This window comes from Podarcis muralis, chromosome 2, assembly GCF_964188315.1.
Source record: "Podarcis muralis chromosome 2, rPodMur119.hap1.1, whole genome shotgun sequence".
Taxonomy (NCBI): domain Eukaryota; kingdom Metazoa; phylum Chordata; class Lepidosauria; order Squamata; family Lacertidae; genus Podarcis; species Podarcis muralis.
Window position 1 is genome coordinate 38,957,654 of NC_135656.1, and position 16,080 is coordinate 38,973,733.

At 41.4% G+C, this 16,080-nt stretch overlaps 1 protein-coding gene across 6 annotated transcripts in view; it reads right to left on the reverse strand.

The window, feature by feature from the left end:
- QTGAL (queuosine-tRNA galactosyltransferase) overlaps nt 1-16,080 on the reverse strand; it is a 182,298-nt gene that overhangs the window by 135,682 nt on the left and 30,536 nt on the right. For 5 of the 6 annotated variants that reach the window (XR_013391844.1, XM_077924298.1, XM_077924296.1 and 2 more), the window contains 2 exons: nt 13,011-13,075; nt 7,374-7,439 (listed from right to left, as the gene is read on the reverse strand). Coding sequence is in view for 5 of the 6 variants with exons in the window: in XM_077924298.1 (XP_077780424.1) it covers nt 7,374-7,439; nt 13,011-13,075 (131 nt within the window). In the remaining variant the exon portion in view is untranslated. The remainder of the gene's footprint in view (nt 1-7,373; nt 7,440-13,010; nt 13,076-16,080) is intronic. The other variant, XM_077924299.1, reaches the window with a different exon arrangement.

A 16,080-nucleotide genomic window follows, 5' to 3' on the forward strand; every position in this document is an offset into this window, starting at 1 on the left:
TGCGAGTTTTTCGTCTTGCGAAGCACGGTTTCCCATAGGAATGCATTAAAAATCAATTAATGCGTTCCTAGGGAAACCGCTTGCCAGGCTGGCGGTGCGGAGAAGGGCTTTTCTCCCCACCGCAAGCCTTCAGGACAGGTACGGGAACAGAGGGGAAGGCGCGCAGCGCTTTCCCTCTGTTCCCGGGGCTTGCGTGGGAGGAGGGTTTTTCCTCCCCACCGCCAACATTCAGAACAGCATTCTGAATGTTGGCGGTGGGAAGGAAAACCCTCCTCCCACCCCAAGTCTTCAGGAAAGCCATCCGAAGCCGGGAGGCGGGAGAAGGTGTCCCCGCCCCCCCGCCCGGCATCGGAGCTTCGTTCCGATGGCGGGCGGCGGGAGGAGGTGTCCCCGCCCCCCCGCCCGGCATCGGAGCTTCGTTCTGATGGCGGGCGGCGGGAGAACGCGTTCCCGCCCCCCCGCCCGGCATCGGAGCTTCGTTCTGATGGCGGGCGGCGGGAGAACGCGTTCCCGCCCCCCCCCACCCGGCATCGGAGCTTCGTTCCGATGGCGGGCGGCGGGAGGAGGTGTCCCCGCCCCCCCGCCCGGCATCGGAGCTTCGTTCCGATGGCGGGCGGCGGGAGAACGCGTTCCCGCCCCCCCGCCCGGCATCGGAGCTTCGTTCTGATGGCGGGCGGCGGGAGAACGCGTTCCCGCCCCCCCGCCCGGCATCGGAGCTTCGTTCTGATGGCGGGCGGCGGGAGAACTCGTTCCCGCCCCCCCGCCCGGCATCGGAGCTTCGTTCCGATGGCGGGCGGCGGGAGGAGGTCCGAGGACAGTGGGGAAGACACGCTGCGCTTCCCCGCTGTCCCGGAGATTTCCCTAATGGGCTTTCGTCTTGCGAAGCAAGCCCATAGGGAAAATCGTCTTGCGAAGCAACTCGCAAACGAAAAACCCTTTCGTCTAGCGGGTTTTCCGTCTTGCGAGGCGTTCGTCTTGCGGGGTACCACTGTACTTAACTGAATAGGTAAAGGTAAAGGTAAAGGTACCCCTGCCCGTACAGGCCAGTCTTGACAGACTCTAGGGTTGTGTGCCCATCTCACTCTATAGGCTGGGGGCCAGTGCTGTCCGGAGACACTTCCGGGTCACGTGGCCAGCGTGACAAAGCCGCATCTGGCGAGCCAGCGCAGCACACGGAAACGCCGTTTACCTTCCCGCCAGTAAGCGGCCCCTATTTATCTACTTGCACCCAGAGGTGCTTTCGAACTGCTAGGTTGGCAGGCGCTGGGACCGAACGACGGGAGCGCACCCCGCCGCGGGGATTCGAACCGCCGACCTTTCGATCGGCAAGCCCTAGGCGCTGAGGCTTTTACCCACAGCACCACCCGCGTCCCCTACTTAACTGAATACTTCAGACTTAATCCTCATGTAATGGGAGGGCTGAAGCTGCTACGTGTGGGGCCACAAGACTTGTTTATAAGTTGGCCAAGATAACACAGCCTATGTGTAATGTATCAAGTTAGCAAGTCTTCAGCAGTATTAGCAGGAAACGCAGATCTTCCATCTACCACTTAGTCAAACATGCAGATGGTGCCATCAGAAAGTTAATAAGGGATTCTGATTTTTTTAAAAAAAATTCTATTTCTTTTACATTTAATAATATTTTTTTATTATGAATTATACCCCGCCCATCTGGCTGGGTTTCCCTAGCCACTATGGGCAGCTTACAGTGCATATAAAAACATAGTAAATATCCAACATTAAAAACTTTCTGATACAGGGCTGCCTTCAGATGTCTTCTAAAAGTTATGTAGTTCTTTATCCCCTTAACATTGCTGGGAGGGCATTCCACAGGGAGGGCGCCACTGCCGAAAAGGCCTTCTGCCTGGTTCCCTATAACTTCACTTCTCAGAGTGAGGGAACCATCAGAAGACCCTCGGAGGAGGACCTCAGTGTCCAGGCTGAGCTATAGACTCCTTCAGGTATACAGGTATTTATATGCATGAGCAGCTCCTTCAGATATGTGAATATTCCTATGTTACAATTTTCAGTCACATGTTCTGTATACATGGAGGAGTGAAGCAGCTACCTGCGGAGCCACAAGGCTATAAGAAACTGATCTTAGCATACCTACTTCCATCTCAGAAGCAAACACTGCTGCATCCATGTTCAATTTGTATGCATTATATTGACTAAATAAATAAAAATTGAAACAGTGCTAACAAAGAGGTCTTCAATCATTTTCTTCTCTTTCCTTTTTTTTAAAAAAAAATAAGATACATCTATGTTTGGCCTCTACAATCCAAATCTTGCTGTAATAGTCTGTATTTCTCTGTTCATCCTGCATTAACAAGAAATGGGATTACCACTAATTATCAAGCAACTTTTTCAGTTTTTCATAGTATTCATATTCTTTATTGGGCCTTTATTTTTTGCCTGTCAAAACATGCCCAGGTCTGCTTAAATACATTCTTACAGAGACAAAAGTGTTTCCGGTGCATATCAACTCCAAGGAAAAATACTACTTTAGACCTTGCCTTACTCAGAAAGCCTTGTCACAATAGATGTTTTATTTCTAAATGGCATGTGTTTGCATAAGGAAAACCTCCTCATATTGTTGTCTGATGGGGTGGCAGCATGGCCCAAATGCTGGTGCAGACTTGTAATTACAAAAGGAAAAAGGTCTAGAAGGTTATTCAAACCAAACCCTCTTGTGAAAAGGAGACAAAGAAAAAAGTCAAGGATGTAGAACAGGCTTTTTCCTTACGCTGTAGCATAGATTCACCAAAACTTACAGAACAAGAGACTGTTGAATTTGTAACCATTTAAAACTAGCAGTGACAATGGCCAGATTCCAACTAAAACCATAGTTATAGCAAGATGGAAACGAACCTACACAAACCTCAAGCTTTCATATTCTCCTCTCCAATCTCCTTTAAGGAGATCAGGTTTTAAAGTTCCAATTGAACCACAGTTAATTCTACATCCAAAGCTTAAACAGTAGTTTCAAACAAACCATGGTTAAGATAAATCACAGTTTGTTGAGTTCAAATGACACATCAAGCTACAGTTGATAAAAAAATGGAAGCAAAAGCTTCTGAACTCCATCTTGTGGCCCTGCTAGAACACAGCCCAATGGTTGTTTAGGCTCATTCTTATAATAGTGAACCATTGGGAGGCAAACTAAGGCCCAGGGGCCAGATCCGGCCCAATCCCCTTCTAAAGCTGGCCCGCGGAAGGTCCGGGAATCAGTGTGTTTTTACATGAGTAGAAGGTGTCCTTTTATTTAAAATGCATCTCTGGGTTATTTGTGGGGCCTGCCTGGTGTTTTTACATGGGTAGAATGTGTGCTTTTATTTAAAATGCATCTCTGGGTTATTTGTGGGGCACAGGAATTCTTTCATATATATTTTTCCAAAATATAGTCTGGCCTCCCACAAGGTCTGATGGACAGTGGACCGACCCCCTGCTGAAAAAGTTAGCTGACCCCTGTAGTAAACTATAATTTAGTACAGCCTTCCCCACACTGGTACCTTCCAAATGCTTTGGACTACAACTATCACCTTTCCTAACCAATAGCCATGCTATCTGAGGCTGATGGGTGTTGGAAAATCGAGGATCACAGGCAGAGCTTTAAAAGAAATTAAGGGGAGGAAGTGGTCTTGCACATTGCTTTTTTGACACCCCAAAATTAGGAAGTCATCAGACAACTGTACAGTGGAACAATAGAATAACAGATGAACGTAGTAAAAACGAACTTTACAGTACTTCAGCTTTATTGTACAGAAAACTCATTTCCAATATCCATATTGTGCAAGTGGAAAAACTGTGTTTCCACATAAACAATAGATACAATCTGCTTAAAACTAGATAAACTTATTTTTCAATAATTTCCTTAACGGATAATATATGGGAAAAACCTTGACTACTGCAAATTCATTATGCAGAATAGCGCAATCAGTTAGAAAACAAGGTAAAAAAAAATTAGGCACATATGTACAACTGGGACACTTGCGAACTAGAGAGTTGGGCAGCAAAAATCCCAAACTGACAGAGAGCTTTCTGAACACAAGGCTAATGAATGAGATTATGTAACATTAAACAAATTTGCAACACTAACCAAACCATTTTAGCTCAGTAGTAGCAAAACCAAATTTGACTGAGCTAAGAATGTTTGTCAATATCTGCCTATCGTGCAACTAAGTTAGCCCAGCACAAAGTATACAGAATGGATGGCAGGGACAAACTTCAAAAGCAGAGTGTACACCATACACTCAATCAGCAAATAAAAAGCACTTCAAACCAGCTCTCTTTCCCTCTATACTCTGCTTTTCATGAATGAAACTCTATTGTTTAAAGCCACAGGCTACCACGATAAGTGCTGTCACATGGAAGTTAGAGCAAACTTGTTTTCTACCGCTCCGGAGGGTAGGACCCGAACTGACGGCTTCAAGTTACAAGAAAGGGCATTCCGACTAAACATCAGGAAGAACTTTCTGACATTCAGGGTTGTTTGACGGTGAAATGGGCTCCCTCAGAAGGACTCTCCTTCCTCGGAGGTTTTTAAGCAAAGGTTGGATGGCTATCTGTCATGGATGCTTTATTTGAGATTCCTACATTGCAGGGGGTAGGACTAGATGATTCTCAGGGTCCCTTTCGACTCTACAGCTCTATGATTTAAAAACAAAAATACTTTTGACATATTTAACATATATACACAAAAGGAAGCAGAAAAATAATACTCTTCTCCATGTAAACCACACATTACTCTTCTACAATAAATCATAAAGATGCTAAAAATACAATCACAATCTGAATGCCCCACCCCCATCCCAAAGCTTTTTGGAATCTACCTTGTATTTTCTTTGCTACTTTGATGATCAGCAAGTCTTTGTCTGCAAGCAAGGTACATATCATGTCCAGGGTGGGTCTGTTTGATACATACTGGAAGATACAAGTAAGGAATGTGTGCCTAGGGTGCTCACGTAAGGGGAAACTACATCGGTAATGAGAGACATCCTCGATCTGGCCAAACTCAGAAATACAGACTTTGCTGAGTTCGTATGTTATTAAACCTCCCATCCAATAAAGCAAACAGCCAAAATGTAAGGATCATTTTCGTACACATTGCTGATGAAGCAGAAGGATCCATTGCACAAATCTGTTGCGCCTTGTTCCACTGTGTAATGCTGCCTCTGAATGACATAACATCATATGACTCCTCAGTCTTGCAACAGAAAACTGTGGTAAGAGAACTCTAACCCTCCCAGTAGTTCAGCTTCCTAAACAGGCCAAAGAGGAAGTATATTGTCATTGCTCATGCAACTATACTTACCTACCCCAGCTTTATATTAATAGAATGAATGTTGAAGTAGAGAACAGTAAAAACAGAGCAACAAACGAAAGAAGATAAAGAAAAACATGGCACACCCAGTAAAAGAAAGCAAAGGCACAGATCAGCAATGAATTGCCTGCCCAAACCAAACACACATACCGCTGATTTAGCAGCAACCACAGTCGAAGACACCTGCAGGGTCATGAAAAAACCATGCATTTGTTCAATTTCCATCCCCAGTAACATCTCACTATTATGCAACATGTCCAAACAAGTGAAATCAGACTGGGCAGAATATGAGCTCATACATATCAACTATAAGATCTATATTTTACTAGCAAGAAAAAATTGCGCCCATTAGACTATTTTTGAAGCTTTGTCATCTGTGGGCCTCTCTAACAAGGCTGCTTGCCAAATTATGTATGGTAATCTTGTGGTATGGATTAATGCCTAAAAATTAGACTCAAGCCATTCCACTTTTGTTGTTTTCATTCTAGTTCAAAGAAAATGATTATTATACATCTGGCCCCGTCCCCTTATGGCTTCACATCTTTCCCTTATGGTTTTTGGGGTTTTTTTAACAGAGCATCACATCAAGAATGAAACAAGTGCCAAGCAATTTCACTTAGTAGTTATTTTAAAACTATGAAACTGAAAACAAAAATTAAATGCAACGTTGCTTTCCCTCACATGAGCCATGCAATAGCAAAATAAGTTCTTCAGAATGACTTCCTTTCATATGCCTAAGCAAAGCAGCAATTTGATATCCATAGCAGAACCAGTGCAGCAGCGTAGTTAAGTTGCAAACTAACAACATCTAACCCTTGTGCAACCTCCTGGCTTATAGGTAATATTTTATTCCACATTCAATTTCAATTTCTGACACGCCCCTTCACCACCTGTCCCAGGAGGCATTACAGCCATTTACATATTAAAATCAGTTTATAATATGTTATAGACAAGAGGTGGGTCCTTAAAAAAACAGAAGCAAAAGAACATTCCTTTTTACAGTGCTACCTCTTTATCAAGGATGCTTCTGTAGGACAATTTCAGTCTACCAAATATGGACCTTTAATACTGTAAAACTTATTCAACATTAGTAGGTGGGTCTACTTAGCCATTACTACCTTTCCCCTCAGCAATAAAAATGCTTCTCTTTTATCTTTTCCTAATCCAGCTCTAGAGGTGCTCTGACTGTACACCAGGCATAGGCAAACTCGGCCCTCCAGATGTTTGGGGACTACAACTCCCATCATCCCTAGCTAACAGGACTAGTGGTCAGGGATGATGGGAGTTGTAGTCCCGAAGTATCTGGAGGGCCGAGTTTGCTTATGCCTGCTGTACACCATCCCTTCAAGAGTGAAGACTCCTCCAAAAAGCAGCTTTGTGTCAACAATGAAGGAAAGTTATAGAACGTCTGAAGCGTCCAACTTGCCTTTGCAGAAAGCATCAGACGAATTAAGGAGTTATTCTACATTGCAGGTACATATATGCATGGGGGTATAAAAAGTGAGATGAGAAGGAAACAAAATACAGAAAATTATAGACAATTATAATTAGGTACTTAACAGTGTTAATTCACAAAGCAGTTTGAGCGATATATTCTGGGTCACTCAACCATGCAGGGCAGGAGAGAATGGCTGAAATTTGCAACCTGCCACTTTTGTCTTATGGAAGCCTTACTGTCACAGCTGAGTGACACTGCTGGATACAACCCAATTGTTACTATCGTTTTAATCTGTTCGCATTTTCACAAAGTTAATCGATGGATGAGTCATTAATTCTGTTTTCATTAACTACAGTGGTCATTTCCTTGTTTAATTTATCACATTTTTGCAATAGATAAAGCTTTTAAATCAGGTCACATATAGAATTTTCATGGAATATAAACAAACAAATAAGGTACTTGAGTAAAAACTTCCAGAAACATTTCCTTCAAATTTGCTAGATTAAGGAGCACCCATTACAATCAAAACCACTATAACATTTCCCAAGCCTTCCTGTTAAAACAAGCTGCATGCCTCACTGTTAAAAGAAAATGACAAAGAGAAATACTCACACTTTCTGGATGCTGAATAGCAGCTTCCCACTGCAGTCTTATTCTCTGGGGCATCATCACATCATCCTGTAATAAATGGCACACTGTAACTATATGTGAAAGAGGGCCCACCACTGTTCTCAAACAATAACTAGAGATGGTTGCCAGATTAACTGGTCACTTTACTAGCCCAAGTACAAAACTATAAAATACACAATTGGCTGTAACTACTGGAGGGATTCCAGATACCACTTTATTTCAATAGTTTATGCATGGCTACCAGAGTAGTAAATTTAGCCCCCAAAAGAAAATTAACATAAATTAGAACAAGAAGGGGGAAAACTTTTTACAGTAGACCAAAAGTGAAACTGTTACCATTTTATACAATAAACCAAACCACATTTCAGAATTTCCTACCCACGGCAGAGCCTAAGTGTTCAAAAATATACTATTACTATGTCTTGCTATGTATGTATATTGATGTGTAAATAACTTTAAAATCATTTTCCTAGCAACTCTAGCAAGAGTTATGTGAGGGAGATGGTTATGCTTCTGATTTTATACTTGGGGAACTAAGGCTAAAAGAAAGGCTTCATTAGGATTTGAACCAAAGTATCACTGAAACCACTGACTACACTATATTGTAGCCATTTGAACCCACTCGTATCTGCCTGTTTAGGTATTTGTAAATTATATCAACGCCAGCATATAGACTGATCATCATATTAACAACTCATTCAAGAAGCCATATTTTGAACTGAGGCTGAAGAGCCAGTGGTATTGGCTGAGCATAAGGGCTCCTCTAGACCCCTTCAAAGCCATCATCTTATTATGAGCCTCAAGAATCAGACATGATCTACTGATTCTACAAGTTTCGAGTATATGGTGGCAGGCCAAGAGGGTCAAATTCTTGACTGTACTTCTTCAGCCTGTAGGCGGGAGTTTATTTTTATGAGTGCTGCTACACATTGTTTTTCAGTTTGTTAAACTAAAAGATTAGTGAGCAAAGCTATGGTGAAGTGGTATAGTCCAGAATTCAACCATTTAAGTCTACCACCTTATGGAATGGGCCTGGTTTCAAGCTTTAAAAAATTAGGCCCAGGATATTCGATAGACCTCTTGCACCCATATCAGCCTACCCACACATTCAGATGCACAAGAGAGGCCTTCTATGTGTGTCCATCTCACAGATCAGCAAGCTTGGTAACCTTACGACTTCTGAACGCCATGCGAGTGGATCTTCGACAGGCTCCCACGCTTCAAGCCTTTCCCTAAAGACATAACTTTTCCAATGGGCTAATTGGTGATTGATGCTTTATGTCCTGGATTGTGGTTTGCTACTGCTGTGGGAAGTGTTTTAATTTGCTGCGAAAGCTTTTTTATTGGCTATTCTCCGGGGTCTGTTGATAGTTTTGTGGTTGTTGTTATTTTATAATTTTTATTGTTGTAAGACACCTTAGACAGAGACTACCCACATAAGCTGCCTAATTTTTTTTAAACCCAACTAAACAAAACACCCTTCTGCCCTGTGCCCCCCATAGCACCTATGAAGTTTCTAACAAGTCTCCCATTAACACGTTGCAGCCGTTCACTCCTATTTGCCTCTGTCCCAGCTTGCACATGGGCAAATATTTGAAGAGCATAAAGGGGAAAACTCTCCTAAAACCTCTGCTGCCACTGCCATTTGAGCAAGGGGGTGGAGTGCTGTGCTTGTGGGGAAAGCAATTAAGGTGCATAGTCAGGGGATCACAAGGATTAAGAGCTGCAATTGGGAACATTAAGGAGCCCTTGGTCCAAGACTGAGCAACTAGTTCCCTCTCCTTGTTCTAGGAACTTGAAGCCACCCTAACACTACAGTTTATCCAAAAATGATAACAGGGTTGGGAAACAAATCTGTGCCAGTAGCTACATACAATTAATCTACCTCAAGGTAAAACAAAAAACTTGAAAGTAAACCATACAGCTTATCAGGAGGCAGTGGAAGAAAGAAGTGCTTGGCGTTCTCTGGTCCATGGGGTCACGAAGAGTCGGACACGACTAAACGACTAAACAACAACAACAACAACAAATTCCTAGCAGGACCTATGGCAGTAAAACTGAAATATTTCCACTTGCTCTATGAATAGCAGATTTCCGACTGTTCACATCTCTGCTAGAGAGAATGATAATCCTACAATTTTGAATGAAAAGATTAAATGAGGAACTGACTCATTGACCCATCTAGACACTTTACTCGCAGGCACTGTAGAAGTGCTCAAACGTACTCAGCATTGTTTCTTTGATTAACTTGCGGGTGATTTTTTTTTGGGGGGGGAGGGAATCCGCTTTACACAGATGCAAGCAATAAATGAATTAATTTCTTAACTCCAGTACTGTACTGGAAATGTGTGTGCTGATCTATTGATCTGATCCAGAAGCCCTGCACGTGTGCATATGGTTTCCTATCTCAAACAACTTCTGCATTCATTTCAATAGTGCATTCATTTGCATGTGAGATCTTCTACCTCAGTTCAAACAAATGGGGAAACAACAGACACATAAGATCTAAGTACGCATTTGAGGGTCAACAGATTCTTAGATTTGAGCAAGTTTGCTTAGTTATGCACATCTGCTCAAGTTCTTATACAGCTGTTTTCATGATTATATTTAAAGTGCCTGTACCTATTTAAACTTTCTTTCCTTCTTTTTCTCTTTCCTGGAGATGTTCCAGAATCCAACACTGAAGGTAGAATAGCTTTTTCTGTCCAAAGTGTTCAAATAAATGTTTATTTCCAACAAAAGGGACAGTCTCTATTGGCATGAACGTAGAATAGATGGTTTACTGTTCAGAGCCTTTGATTTTATTCCCAATAAAATCTTTATGATCTACAGTAAAATTCAGTCTGGAAAAATATTCATTAGGTAGTCTCTGTGTCTTAACACACACACACACACACACACACACACACACACACACACACACACACACTTTCTCATTCTCCTTGCATTCTTGTTTAGAAGAAATGTAAATTACCACAATGTTTTAAAAATTATTTTGCAAAGCAACTTGAAAATCTGATGTGTTGATAAACAACATTTGTTTTCTGTGTCTTTTTCTGTGTTTAACATAACAGAAATTCCTGAAATTTATACGCATCCATGAATTACTTGGTATTCTCATTGGAATCAATTTCTCGGTGCTATGCAGTAACTGCTGAAAAACAGATGTTACCAGCTGTGTGTGCTAACATTATCTGTGACTGCTCCTATATACCTCTTTTGATTCTTGGTTTCAGTTCAGTATCAAATTATTCAGAATATCATGTTGGTGTCAGTCATGTGAAATGCTCTTGATTACTGCCAAGGCACTGACCTTCAGAAAATGTTGTACTTATACATTCAGGTACGTTATAGGTTGAAAAAAATGTGTTGCTTCTATTTTTCTAGTATACCAGACATGCAAGAAAAATCTATTGGTAGGTGATGGTTTATTGATATTTCTTGCATTTGAACTGGCAATGAGATTGAATCGGTTACGAAATATACACAATCTGTAATCATTATAAACTTTTAAATAAGAGTTTCTTGAATGTGAATAATCTCTTCTCAAGCCCTGAGAAAGAGATTCTGAGTTCAGGATGCCAGAACAGAAGATGAGTACTTAAAATTCCCCCCCCCTCCCCGGAATGTCCTAATTCAGTTAGAAACACACACACATTTGGAGGGGGGGGGGATTGAGGCAGGGGATTGCTCAGGAATATTTGACAAAAGCATGTTTTATTGAGATTAACATCCTAGGAACTACTGTGGTTTTGAATTTATTTATTCATTAGTCCAAGATATTGATGGGGAAGGAAAACTTTTTCTTTAAAAAAAATGCAGACCCACCTTTGCAATGTGTTTTGGTTTACCAGTATGTTTCCTATTCCACCTTGTATTCAGTGGCAGTTCAGTGTGGGTGGGGGCAGATATCCAGAGGCCACACAGCTACAGTATAAAGTCCCCACAATTGCATGTAGAGTTGGCTATGTGTGGCCCCTGACAACTAGGTTAAGCTCGGTGTTACCACTACTGCAAATTCTTGCATTTCTCAGGGATACAGGAAGCTACCACTTCATGCAGCTCCACAAGATGGTACATGGTAAGCTTTTGTGGGTTGGGGGGCCTCCTGAATTCATCCTAACGTTTGTAGTTGAGAGGCATTAAAGAGGAACTAAATATACGCCTCTTCTTCCTGCACTGCAAGCAAATTTATATGCTTTACTTCTACAGATTAATTAAATCTTATCACTTCATTAAAATTGTCATTTAATCTCACAAAAGGTGCTTGATGAGCCACTGCACCTCTTCAAAGAGGAGAAACCCCATTCAAAAATCTACCAGAGCTATAGCACTACAGTTTCTTGGCCCCACCAGAGGACAGTGGCAGCTAGCAGGGGGACGGGGGGCTGAAAAGCTGACTAGAGGAGGAAAGACAGCTGGTTTGAAGTGCTTTTTTATTTGCTGATTGCGTGTATGATGTATGTAAGCTATTTCCACATGTCACAAGATCACTTCTGATTTTTCTGTACAAAATAAGTCAGTCAAAGACTTTTTTGGGGGGGTGAACTGAGGGTTTGTGGTTAGATGCCACATAGTTTCACTTTCTGTGAGAAGGGGACAATTCCTACTTAATCATCCTAGAATAGCAAATTGGTCTCTATATATTTGAAGTGCTCTGCCTTGACTGTAAAGGGAACATCTAAACTGAGAGTAGGGTTAAGTTTTGCAGAATTTGAGGGCTAGTCTCTTGTGGAAGTAGGTAAACCCGACACAAATACATGTGGTTTGAATGCCTTCTTTCCTGAAGGTGGATGGAGATCAACAACATAAAAACATCTGACCTTGTTTAGAAATCCCTGCTGGCTTTTCATGTGAAACAGATATCTTCTTCTTGCAACAAATTGCTTACCTGCTCAGAAAGGACTTTGGAGGACAGAAGCAAGTCTGTTATTATCAAATTCCTGTAATACTGGATTATTTGGAGTGCATGTTATGAAATTTATTTCGCGGCATAGTGGTTGCTTATTATGACCCATTTGACAGTAGAATATTTGAATTTTCTTTATTCTGTTCTCATGCCATCAGGTCTAAGAAAAATGGCACATCAAGTAAAACAATACCTATTATCCAATTAGAAGTGCCAGCTAGGTTGCAGATTTAAAAGGTGTGTGCCACTTAAACTTCCAATACAGTGGTACCTCAGGTTAAGTACTTAATTAGTTCCGGAGGTCCGTTCTTAACCTGAAACTGTTCTTAACCTGAAGCACCACTTTAGCTAATGGGGCCTCCTGCTGCTGCCACACTGCTGGAGCACGATTTCTGTTCTCATCCTGAAGCAAAGTTCTTAACCCGAGGTACTATTTCTGGGTTAGCGGAGTCTGTAACCTGAAGCATATGTAACCCGAGGTACCACTGTATCTCAACGGCTAAGAAAATGTCCAGATACAGCAGCAGAGTTTTATAAGGTGGAATGCTTATTAAATTTAAAAAGTACCACATCATCATAACCACATGAAACAGTTTTATACCAAATTATGGAAAACCATTAGCATAGATTGATAAAAAGGAAATGGACAATTAAACGTTTTGTTTCAGGTAGGCAATACATTTGGCAAAAAATTTTTAAAAATCACTTACAGAATCCAGAAAGCACAGATAAGTCCCCGAGCTCTGATCTATTGCATGATTTTTAGCAAAGCCCACTGTAGATAAAGCAAAGTTACAAAAGAGTGCATGAGCATCATTGCAATAAAGTTCCTTGCCAGATTTCAGAATTGCAGCCCACAGTAAGCAAGCCATAATGGATGCTTGAGATGCACAACCGTGACAAATTCTATTCTTTCCTTCCTTGATACCTCTTCATGTATATGAACATTATGAATATATAGCCTTGAACTTCACAAAGAAAGGATAACTAAACCTCTGTGGTGCAATGGGTCAGTGTGTGTCTGGCTGTTAACCAGAAAGTTGGTGGTTTGAGCCCACCCAGGGATGGATGTGCTAGGATTCCTGCATTGAAGGGGCTGGACTAGAACAGCCTTCCAACTCTACAATTCTATGATTCTAGGAAATCATTTAAATTAAAACTCAACCATTCAAAGTTCTATGGCTGCCGTAACTAAATTTAAATGACTGGAAAACACAGGAAAACCTTACAAGACCTGGACATGTTTACTGAAAAGTAAAGCAGGTCTGGGCATGTTGAATGAACAGAACCAATAGCTCGGAATAATTATCTCCTGAGGAATAAAATGAATAGACTAAAATTGAACAACTAATCCTGCCACAGAGCAGTAACTGTTCCAGAAGGATCAGTTGTGTAATCAAGTTTGTCTCTCTCTCTCCCCATCCCAAGCATATAATGTTTCAAATAATTGTCTGATTATAGCAAGGAAGGCTAAAAGGATGCTATGATTAAGGGCACATTCAAAGGTCATAAAATCAGTCATGGATGATTCTTATAAGGAAGCTTGTGGGGTCGCCACTGTGATGAAAGGTAGCCAGAAATTTAGATTCATTGTCATTTAAATCACTTGCCCAACACTCAATAAGTAGCTTGATCCATATGTTGCTGCTTTTACACATCACAAAATCAGTCATAAAGGCTGACTTGAGTCATTCGGATTTCATAATATATGAACGTTGGAGAACATTTGGTTATTCATGTGACAGGCAAGGTTTAAGGATATGCTTTAAAAAAATTATTTAAGTCAAAACAACCTTACAAATATTTTAAAAGGTCAGCACTTAAATGCACATATGGGTAACAAGCTGGTGAGATAAGTGGGTCAGAGGAGAAACAATCATGTTTGTTTATTCGTTCTAGTGCAAATAGTTTAGAAGTAAGCTTAATTAAAAACAAGACACCCAAAGTTTTGGTAGTTAGCTAGTCATAAAATGCCCTTTTGACATCAGCACAATTATAGGATTTCCAAAAGATTTTATTCCGCATGGAAACTGGATTATTTAAACAACTGGTCTAAGGCAATGAATTTTGTTTGGCATAAGCAAAGAATTCGCTGCAATATTGCTATACTGATGAGACTCAAATGTTTGTGCCAAGGCTTTGCATTTTGCAAGGCCTGCTTACTTAGCAAAAAGAGCCTGTTACCATGGTCACAGGAGGGGGGGGAAACTAAGACCCCGTGAGATATTAACATTCCTCACTCTTGGAAAGAAGTTGTTTTGTGTTAGTTTCTTTAAAGCCACTGACCCCTCTCTTTTGTGGGGGGAGGTTTCCCTTTTGTTTTCCTTTTTCCTTTTCCATGGCAGAAAAGAATCAGAAATGAATCTTAATCCAGGGTAAACAATCCAGGACGTGAAGACTGTCACATTTGTTTCGTTATTGGGGCTGCTTGTTTCAAAGGAAGTACTCCCTACAAGTTTTAACTACTCTTAACCACAAGAAAGTAAATCACTAAGGACAAAGGGGTCACAAAGATTTCCATCTAAACTGGCTGCCCAAATGTAAATACGAACGAGCTGCTCCACACTGGAAAATGATTACTGCATGGCAACCTGCTTTTAAAGGTATATAGTTTGAACAAAATACACCTTTCCTAATCCAATTTACCAATGACTGGGAAAATTCAGAAGCCATAGGGTTTTTTTCCTTCCCGTGTCTATGCATTTTTTCACATCATAAAATGTACTTTTTAAAAGTAAAAACTAAGACTCCCAAACCCTAACACTTTGCCAATCATATGCATATTAGCCTGGAAACTAAATGTCAAATAATTATTTGGTTTTTTGTAGAATTGTCAGTGTTTTCCCCAAGTCTATGGTTGCTTTTTCAATGTTACACAGCTTCCAAAAGAGGCTCAGGCTTTAATGAGTGTCTAAGGGAGAGTTTTATGCTTCTGCAGTAGCCACCATGTAACAACCCATAAACTTGAGGAATTGTTGGTAAATACAAGGAATAGTTACAGTAAATGAGGGGACCACATCTGATGGAGGGAATCAACTATGCGGAAAGAACAGCAGGCTTCACTCAGGTCATCATGTATTTACTTTCATGTGAAAATGTTTCGAACTGGGCTGCAATACCACAAAGGGTGCACATATTACTACTGGTATTCTAACAGGAAGAAGCAAATCCCTCCCCTCCTCTCCATGTTATCCTCACCATAACACTGGGTGGTGGGTTTGGCTGAGAGGCACTGACTGGCCCAAGGTCACCTCATGAGCATCATGACAGAGTGGGAGTTTGAACCCTGTTCTCCCAGATCCCAGTCCAGTATTTGCCAATTATTATACCACACTGGCTGGCTAGCTTACCCTCTGAGCTTGTTTAAGACTGCACACTTTTCCACACTTACCTTTTGCTTTGCTCTTTCCAGGCAGAGGTCTGCACTTTAATGCTTCGTGTCTAAGCGATTGGTTTCCCCCTTGCCACGAAGCTTTCCCAGTGAAAATCCAATCTTTAAAACTGACTCAGAACAAACGTCAATTCAGGTTTTCCGCAGATTGATGTTTGTTCCAATTGCGCTTTAAAGAGCAGGTTTTTGTGGGGAAAGCTCTAGAGCAAAAAGGGGGTGCTTAAACACAGAGCTTTAAATCTTGGACCATGCCTGGAAAGAGTGGAGGAAAGGTAAGTGTGGATAAGCCCTCAGTCTAGCATTGCTAGTTGTTGAAAAAACATTCAAGCTTGTCTTGTATGAATTCCAGTCTAGGCTTCACTTTGAGCTATCCAAGGTGCTACCGACCT